Source organism: Scaptodrosophila lebanonensis, unplaced genomic scaffold (genome assembly GCF_003285725.1).
Source record: "Scaptodrosophila lebanonensis strain 11010-0011.00,11010-0021.00 unplaced genomic scaffold, SlebRS2 tig00000001-arrow-pilon, whole genome shotgun sequence".
NCBI classification, from domain to species: domain Eukaryota; kingdom Metazoa; phylum Arthropoda; class Insecta; order Diptera; family Drosophilidae; genus Scaptodrosophila; species Scaptodrosophila lebanonensis.
The window spans coordinates 25,386,261-25,396,539 of record NW_022060529.1 but is presented as its reverse complement, the minus strand read 5'-3'; the positions used below and the strand labels follow the sequence as shown (position 1 = coordinate 25,396,539).

Here is a 10,279-nt window from a genome sequence, read left to right as displayed (position 1 = left end):
GCAATGTTCGACTAGTTAGGGTCAAATGCATTTCCTCTCGACGAACAAATTCGCATGTGGATGGTCTGCTTATCCCATATTAGAGGCATGTTCCTGGCATCGCTGCGACCGCGTGATATGCGCATTTGTTAAGTGAACTGTAAATGCAATTCCACATATGATGTGTGATGGCGATGGTGGTGGTGGAAAAGGCGGTGCAAACAATTTCAATTTATGCGATACGCGCGATAACTCTTTGACCCGCCCCGGCCCCGGCCCCGGTCCCATATCCATCTTCCTCGTTCTCTGCATGCAAAAGTGCTTCACCTTTTGCCACCAGCAGGGACGACTCTGACGATGGCAGCGACGTAGCCAGCTATTGATGGCGCGTGGCGCCTCTTGCACCCGTTGGCTCTGCCGTCGTTGCCATCTCCATTCCCCATTTCGTGGTGCGGGGACACAGACCTTGATCCAATTTTTACGCTACTCTTATTGTTGGTGTTGTTTGAGCTGCTGGTGTAATGCGCAACAGCGGGCGGGCGTCTGCGTTAAAATAACATTTTTCTATTAAATTCAATACTTCAACTCTGATGCGAAGCCCCTGCCAGCGTCGAGTGTTGTTGCCCCGTGCGTCCTGTCTGTTTCGACTTTATTTTTATGTGTCATGTTGTCGGTCGAGGGATTGGGGTGCTCGGGCAGACGATGCGTCGTTCAGGCTGTCGGTGTATATTTTATTTCATGGGTGTTTAAATTTTAAAATAACACTGCTCACTGACACGTGGCTGTTGATGATGACGGCGGATGCGATGGGACATCCACGACACCAGGGCACCAGGTGGGGTTAAAGTGTAGCCGCCGGTGGCCATAAAGCTCGCCTTACAAAGCAGAATCTTGCGGCGGCGCATGTATTTGTTTATTGGCCTCATTGCCGACGTCGTGTTACAATTGCATTTGCCATGGGCAACTAACCAAGTTCCCGGAGTTGAGGTGGGGGCGCTTGGATTGCTGTTAATGTGACTTAGACTTTGCGTACTTATGCAAATCCCTTTCAAGATGCGCAGGTACTTTAACTTTCGGAAAGTCAAAGCTGCTGCTCGTCAGTCCCCAACAGGTAAACTCTAATAAGATGGCATCATATTTTGGTTTTTATTTCATGGGTGCAGCCCAGCAACTCTGAGAGCCACTGTCTCATTTTTCAAAGAGTATTACCGGGAACATACAATGGGTTTCATCGCTATTTTCAAGCAGGCCGTGTAGGCCTCGGAAGTTTGCTTGAATATGCCATCCTTCAGCGGTGAGTGAGCGAACTTTTATGTAAATTTCCAGCTTCATCACCGCATGCATTTCGCAGTTAGTCCGCTACTGCTGGTAGTCGCAATGGTCATTACTCAAAAGCGCGAGCAAGCAACCAGATTTCAAAGAAGATGCAGGGGCCCATGGAATAGATGCCAAAATATACCCTCTAGCAACCCCCAAGCCACACGTCAGCAGCCCTCGCCCGACACAGCCGGGCCCCATTAAATGCAACAGCTCAAAGCGCGATTGCTCTTACCTACGGTCGGGTGCGTTTTACTTCGCTGGGTAGTGGGGGGTGAGGGGCACCATGTGCATGCCTCTGGACGAAAATGGGTGCAAAATTCAAATGCAAACACGTGCTAAGGATTTGATGTGCCAACCACCATGATCTCAGCTGCACCAGAGAACTCACCCCCGCTTCAAAGCTCCCCCTCTTCTTACCATCTGCCAGCGCATAATTATCAATGAACGCACTAATGAAGCGCCTGAAATGTACATGAATTATGACGGATAGTGGGTTTGCGGTGCAAGGACTACTTCAATTTGCTAGGCTTTCCCAGGCGTTGCCTGCCAAAATGTGACGCTTTTGCGTAATTTTTCTTGGTCCATTATGTTTATTATTGTCTTAGCCAAAGCCGTTGACCGGAGGATGGCTTTCTGGCAGGCGTGCATTATGCTTATTTCTCAACCCTCGAGCGCCGCTCGAATGTTTGCACACAAGCGCGTTTACAGTCACAGCTTCATGCCATCGTAGCCGTTGCCCCCTGTTTGCGTTCATAATCCTAATGGAATTGATTTGGGGCCTGATCTCTGTCGTTTCTGGCAGATAATGTAGGACAATTGCCGTTGCCGCGGTTAGTGAGTTGGATATTTATTTATAAGCAGCCCATGTCTCGTCAACCCACACCAAACACATGGTCCCAAGTGCCAAAACTTTGTCCACACCACATGTGTGTATGTGTGTATATGTGAATGTGTTGGCTGTAAGGGTCTGGTCGTGTGTCTCTGCAATAAATGCGCGCTTATAAATCAAAAGAATTATGCTCATGCAGATATAATGAGTTTTTCCGCCATCGCAAGCTGGATGTGTGTTAGACACTCCTAAGTTTTCATACCATTTCATACCCACCTACGAGTTAGTGTATTTAGATGATAGTTAGAATATTGGTCTTCCCTTTCACCTAAAGTTACATTAGTGTAGAGGTCATTAACTTATTTTTGACTGAGCTCTTTAACACGAAACGTCATTCGTTTTCTACTAAGCTAAAACTCAAACTTTACATATATTTTTTTTTTTATATAGAAGAGTGGACGTGGACCAATTAAGTTGACCCTTAAAGTGTTGGTTCTCCCAATATTCATACCCAAAGCCAAAGGGTAAAAGAGAGACGAGTCGCTATAGCCATGTCCCTCTGTCTGCCCAGATTGCCCGAGTTCTGAGAAAAGTAAAAATTATGTTTTTCCCCCAATACACCCCCACTCCAGGCCATGATGATATTTATAGCCATAAATGTAATTTTTGTCCATGCTCTGACCATTGTTGTTTTAGCTTTGCTTCAACTCTGAATTAGACAAAAAAGCATAGACATAATTCGATTCAAATTGTTGCAATTAATTAAACTCAAGTTCAAAATACAGGGTAATGCAATTATATAAACTATATATACATATGCTAATGAACATTTAATTTTCCAAACGCGTAGGTTTCTGTGAATTTTCTTCTGCTTGTAAATCTTCCAATAATTCGTATTATTGTCCTTGATATGATTTTTCTTCTTAGGTCGCCTTAACCACTCTGTTCTTTGTAGACTAGCAAGGAATTATTTGCCATTTACCTTATCTTTATGCAAAGCTGACAAATCTTTGATTAATTTTATGATCAGATTATATTAGTAGATCTCTTTATCTTCTGCTTAAAAACCGATTCGTGTTAAGCATTTCGGGGTATTCCCTTACCATATAGGGGCACATTTCGATAATCAAATAAGCTATTAAATAGAATTAAGTTCCCCTGTTATATTTGCCATTTTTAGGCAACTGTTTAAAGTTTGTTGGGTCTTACCGTGGGACATAGATGGCAAATAAAACGATCTAAATGAGCTCTAAAAAATGTGAATGCAGTTTAGTGCTTCAATTTCTAGAATTGCAAAATGTTTCCAAGAGGGGAGGATGGATCTTAACAACAATCTTTGACGCGCCATTTTTACCTTTTTTTTTAAAGGTGAGTAGAGTGTTACAATCCACTTATATTTACAGTAAAGTGAATAAGAAAGGTGTATATAACAACAAATTAAATAAAACTACAACAATTTCGGCGTCCACAGAGCAAAGATAATGTGCTGTGCACATTAGTTTAATACTTGGCAATGTTTTAATTAGCATAAGGACACTACATACGTACATACAAGTATATCGCTGGAACTCAAAAAAGTCAGTGGAAATTATTAGCACCTTTATATAGGTCAAAGAATGAATGAAATGAAATGCACACTAATTTTCCCGCATTCCAAAAAAAAATTCCACAAATGAATAATTTCACATTCAATTCAATGTTCTGATATTTCGTATTTAAATCATACATATATAAACAAAGCAAATTTATCTTAAAGCATATTCAACGTCCGATTTAAATATGAATAACATTAAAATCAAAGCACGATTTTTTGTTATTAAAGTGTGCGACTTTCAATTAAATGGTTCAACATTTTATTAAAGTTTAATATTTTCAGTCACTTTTAATATCATCATTCGTCTATCGGGAACTGCTCTATAATCAAAATATTTATATGCAAATATATATATGCATGTAAGGAATATCAGTTGGTTGTAGTAAGGTAAGAATATTTAAATCTACGTGTAAACAATTTAATTTACAATTTACGTGCTTATACTCTGTTAATGAAATGTACAGGAGTATATCAGGTTTGCGAGAACTGTGAAATGTAATAGGCAGAAGGAAGCGTGGCTGACCCCACAATATATACAGGGTGCGCCATCTTTTATGTCGGTATGTAAACATTGAATATCTTTGAAAATAAACAACCATTTTCAAGTATGAGATATTTTTATTTAGTTTGGTTCTGTACAATTTCTTCAGACTAATTTTTGAAAACAACATCAATCAAGTCAATCGGTTCACTAATGACAAAGTTATTCAATATCTACATACCGACATAAAAGATGGCGCACCCTGTACATATATACATTCATGACGAGCATGACGAGACGAGTCGATCTAGCCCTGTCTGTCTGTCCGTATGAACACCTGCTTCTCAGAGACTACAAGAGCTAGAGGCATCAAATTTTGCACAATGATGCCTTACGTGTGTACGCTATACGAGTTTGTTTTATTTGTTTGGTTTTCTCTCCACTTCCCCTATGGGAGATTTTCCGACTTTATTTTGGAATTTTCATCCCTTCCCCCACTCCACTCCCACTGTATATACATATGACCAACTACTTACCGCAGCTGTTGTTGTTGTTACTGCTTTGTAGAGGCCCACGAGACATACACAGACACACACATACACCCATAGACACGCATAATTATTCTCCACATATGTACAGAGTATTTCAAAGTCGGGACAGTCGACTTTAGCTTCTCCACTTGTTTTTTTTTCAGTATGCAGTTTTAGATTTGGAACTTAAAACTAACGACCCCAGCAGAAGTGGAGCGGGGCGGACAGCAATGATTCTGCTTGAAGTATTCTAGAATACTCAAAGGGAAATGAAATTTTAGCTGAAAGCGCGCAATGTCGGGCGGCAGGCAACATATCAATTGAATGTCTTTTGCGCACAAACACACGCAGAAGCATACACCCACACACACACACAAACGCAAAATAGCAATCGTCATTAGCAGGATCCCTGGGCCTAACTAAATGCTTCAATGAATGAAATGCGCACCCAAATGGATGCCTGAGTAGCAATGGACGAGGTAGTGAGAGCGGCGACTACCTGTCAGCGGGAAGGGTTCGCTGTTGATGGTGTGGGAGAGGCTGTGTCATTCATTTGCGGCTTGGACCCGTCCTCCCTATGATAACGACAACATTGCAGGCCTACTAACAGGGTTTAGGCAGGATTGGTCGCCAGCCAACCAACACACAATGAGAATGGAAAGGAATAGGCAACGACGCCGGCTCCGCAATGAATCGTATTCCGGACATTCACATCGAAAAATGTGTCCGAGTGAGCTGCTTTGGTGACAATTGAAAATCCAATAAGGTCTGCCGGTTGGGCGCCGCCCCACTGGCTGTAGCTATTTTAATTTAATTGACGCTGGTTGTGCCTAATCACAAACCCTTACCGAGGTCGGTCTGGCCTTCAAATTGCACATGGGATTGTAGGCAGTGACAGCATTTGCGGTAAATACTGAAGTAATGAACTGACTAGTCTTTATCAAAGAGCACTAAGCTGTCTGGGTGGGTCGCTCTTCGAGTTAATGGCACATAAATTTTCCTGTGCACCATAATTGTTAATTGCTTAGGAATGGCACACAAACACACTCATCTTCTACAAGACTTATTTTATTAGTGGAGTGCTTTGTTGAATAATTTCAAAAAATACCAAGTTGGCAGCCCCCAAGCCAGAATTTCTCATTAACAGGGCTGCCTAATCACAGCTAAACACATGCATACATATGTATGTATGTTGATACTCGTATGTATTTACTCGTACATGCATACATACATACATATGTATGTATGTACATAAAGGGCGCGCCATTGCAATTTTCGGTAGAGAGTACAAATCAGAAAATTCCGCACTCACGCATGGCACGGCTTGTCTCGTAGAACAATTTCAACAATTGTCCATGATCCGAGGGGCAAGCGGCGGCATGGAGGAGCAAAGGGTATTGCGACGCATGAAATGCATGTACTCGTACATATCACCATGTGCTTCAACAGCTTTTTGGTTGCTTACCCCGGCCCAAACAAGTCTCACAACAGCACCATCAACAACAACAGCAGCAACAACAATGACAACACACCACAAACAAGTGTTCTGCAGTTAAGTTTTTGCAGAAAGGATACGAGCGGTAGTTACAGTTCGGAACTGGCCTGGTGTCAAATGCAAAACCGGATGCGGAAATGCAGGCGAGTAGAATGGTAGGCAGAGCAACGTAACCGGAGGAAGAACAAGCCAGTCAAGCGGGCAGACAAATCAGCTTTGCAAACACTCACGTCCACACAAATACACACACTCACACGCAGCACAGAAACACAGATACACACAGTTGAGTGATTTTTCGATTATCATTTGCACGCCTTAGGTGACAAATCAAATGCTCAGCAAGTGCATTGAAGCTTGCCTTATACCGGTCTGGATGATTCCGCATGGACGGCTGATGGATGTTGCTTACCAGGTTGACTATTAAGTTTTACAATTGTAAGGTACTGGGCAGATGCTGTTTGCTGCTGACCATGCAATTATATCTACAAGTACATACATACTCGAACATGTAGATTTATCCTGAATCTGTAAATGAAGGCGAACATTCCCGCTGGAGTCGTGCCGAACTCTTTAATCCGTATACGAGTATGTACTTAAAATAAAATATATTTCTTAGAATTGGCTATTTTAATGAAATTTTATAAACTAAGAATGCTCATTAATACTCATAAATCTATATGCACCTTTTGTGATGAGCAGAAGCAGCAGCAAAAACAACAACAGCTGCTGGCATAGCATAGTCAGAGATTATTTATTTATGACTATCATCATTTTAGGGTTAACCAGTCACGATGAAATTTGTAATGAAGACAAATAGGCATTAACAGGACATGAGCTCGAAATCAAAATAATAAAATAAGCTCGTACATACCAAGTTTGCTGAATGTTGGCTCAACCGATTCCGAAATCCAGGCTGAACGCCTGGACAGACAGACGGAAAGAGAGACAGAGCTATTTCGATAATATACCCTTTTTACTCTACGGGTACAGAGTATAAAATTGTACACACAACAAACATCTCAGATCTTGGATCTATCTTTTAGATTTTCTATATTCCGTTTTATTTTCCCAACTTTTCCATATGCTTTATGTATTTCTTGAACAAAAAAGTGCCCCTCCTGAACGAGATCTTGGCTACCCCAATGATCAAGTTGCAAATCACTCATGAGCTATTCAAGGTTTCTTTCCCTTGTGTAAGTGACTTTTATCGGTTTGTATACCAATATCCTTTCGTTGAGATTGCTCGGGCCCCTCCGATTCAGTGTTTGATGCCGCGGTTTGTCCCAATTCACCCTTCATTAATTCCAAAGTCATTGCAGCATGTTGTATTTGGCGGGTTAGGCGATCGCGTTCACGTTCTTCCCTCAAGCGATCAAAATCGTCAATATCGGTTTCTAGCATATCTTCCTCGTCCACATTCTCTTCTGTGTGGTCCAATGGGCTCTTATCAGACGATATCGAAATGGATAACGAGCTGGGGCTAAATCGAAAATGATGTGAGGCAAAACGAATGCGCAGTTCATGTTCGCTTTCTTCTTCTTCACCGTCCTCTAAGCTTATGTTGGTCAAGTTCAGTTCATGACCGGAAGATGTATGGTGTTTGCCAGGTATTGATGTTATCTTAGATAGGTCCAACTTGGCTGTTGATGCTTCCGGATGCTCGGCACGCTGCACTTCCCCTTGGTATGGCAACTCATTGGGGAAAACCTCATCCCAGTACTGATCCCGCAGTAATTGTGGATGGTCGTTGTGCATTTCGTCCACAATCAAATAGCTCACCTGCAAGTTTCGATCGATTAGCCAGTTTAGTTCGAAGTCATCGTCATCATCGCCAAATGGACAAATTAGTGTTTCGGCCACTTTCAGCCAACCCATGAAGAAAAAGAATTCCAGCGTGCTAAAGAGTGGGAAATAGTAATTGACAATTTTCTTGTAGCCCTCATCACTCTGCCGCTCTATCCATTGGTGACCAAATATGGCTGCCAAAAAGTAGGCGTAGACCGCCAAAGTCACCACTTGTGTATACACTAACGGCACACTTATGGAATCGTAGTGTATCAGCATGTTGCAGCCGGCTCGAAACTTATTGAGTTCATCGATCATGGACTTCAGCGAAAAATCGTCCCAAATGCGACCCTCCTTGCGCGCTCTTGTCACTATGCTTGAAGCCCACATTATGGGCATCCAGTGCTTGGGATGTTTCGGGAACTTTTCGTCCATGGCTTGGATAATCGCGGCCTCGTTCCTGTTAAGTAGTCCAGCGTCGACAAGATAGTCATAGGTTGGAAAGCGGCGTTTAATACCAGGAGATATCATTGTTAGCACCATAGTCAAGGCGAGACAGACGTAGCGCATGATGGTGCGGCGCATCAGCCGGCCATGTTCATCTTGGCCTCGAACTAAGGCGCTAACGTAGACGGCAAGCGGGTCAGGCCAGGGCACTGTTGTGTACTGACTCCACCAGCGATCAACTATAATGGCCACATAGAAGCCCAGTACAAAGGACAACGGTATCATTCCGCCGTAGTTGTGGCAGTATTCAACCAAATCCTCAAAAATGCTGCAAGTATTCTACCGTTATTTCATAGGTAGTCCCAATTTTCACTAAGCTCACACTTACACCTTACTATCGTCCTCAAGTACAAAACGGTACAGCATTGCCATGGCGTAGAAACTGGCCAGAAAAGCCACCAAATCTACCCAAATAATTTTGTAAATGCTTGCGCGCCATCTGAAATACGAGCATTGTAAGAATTCGACGTACTCCGATTTCGGTGATAAGTTATCGCATTTACCTGGCCAAGAGTTTCCAAAAGCAACCAAGCTGGTGGCAAGTGGCTACCTCAGCAGTATAGGAGACTGTCATGCTTCTTCTAAATATTTCTTTTAAACGACAGCACTGAGTAATACTTTCATTCCCAATGAAAGGATACACTTTATTGAGATGCCAACTCAGTTTTGCTTTGATTTTTTGAGAATAACATATGATATCCTAATATACTTTGTAAATTCTAAACAAAGATCACTTCTATCTGGCAATAAAAAAAATTAATAGCTCAGCTGTACCAAGTTTTATCTATGAGGAGATGAGGACTTACTGCTTTTTTAGGTTGGTGCAAAGTATTTATCAGGCAGAAGGAAGCATCTCCGACACCGTAAAGTATATATATTCCTAATCAACATGATGAGACGAATCGGTCTAGACATGTCCGTCCTTCTGTCCGTCCGTCTGTATGAACGCTTGGATTTCGGAAACGGCTGAGCGTACATTAACCAATCTTGGTATGCTCCTAGTCCCTCGCTCCTAGTCCCTCGTCAACACGAGTTTATTTCATTTTTTTATTCCCTCCTCTCCCCTCTAAAATCCTGTCAATTTTTCAAAAGCTACATAAACCAAACTTTGCAAAAGCAACCCCTATACAGTTATCTACTTTTGTTTTTAAATTCTTTCAATCCAAATAAAATTCTAAGAAAAGTTGTAATCGATTTAACTTCACTCCGGTACTACGCCCACAAACTGCAGCATCAAGTTCGCTCTTCTTCTTATTTTTTTGGTCTGCTATGGGTACGGGGTGTTTCACTGTCGGACTCCCTCCAACGTAGCGTTTTCTCTTGTTCTTAGTTAGTATGTATGTACATAGATATATCGGAACATTCATATGAGTATTTGGTATATCATGCACACATTATGATTAAAATTGTCCATTTATTTCTGAGGCGCAAGGTATTCGGGTGCAGTAGTACAGTTTGCTTAAAATTGTCCTTAAGATTTGTTTAAACTCAACTAATGTGCTACTTAAGGACTATATTTTAGTTCCTGATATGCTTGTGCTATACCCTCTACAGACGCCCAGGACTATATTGATTCAATTTACATTTCGTTTTCCAACATTTGCCGCCTTTTCAAGTTGGGTGTAGTTTTCGTTAGATGGGTTTTTAATACAACATATTGCTTATTTGGAAGAACAAATGCAATTTATATGTGCATTCAGTACAATGCGTAAATGTGCGTTAGCTTCTGCTACTAAGAGTATGTTTACTTTAATTACAC

The 10,279-nt window shown here is 41.8% G+C and overlaps 1 protein-coding gene across 1 annotated transcript; it reads right to left on the bottom strand.

The window, feature by feature from the left end:
• Positions 1–7,266: 7,266 nt before the first annotated feature.
• LOC115633935 (bestrophin-4) lies at positions 7,267–9,125 on the bottom strand. The gene is made up of 3 exons (XM_030531453.1): positions 9,024–9,125; positions 8,849–8,959; positions 7,267–8,788 (listed from the first exon to the last, which is right to left on the bottom strand). Exons 1-3 carry the CDS (start codon positions 9,092–9,094, stop codon positions 7,402–7,404), a joined length of 1,569 nt encoding a protein of 522 aa, XP_030387313.1. The 5' UTR covers positions 9,095–9,125; the 3' UTR covers positions 7,267–7,401.
• Positions 9,126–10,279: the final 1,154 nt, after the last annotated feature.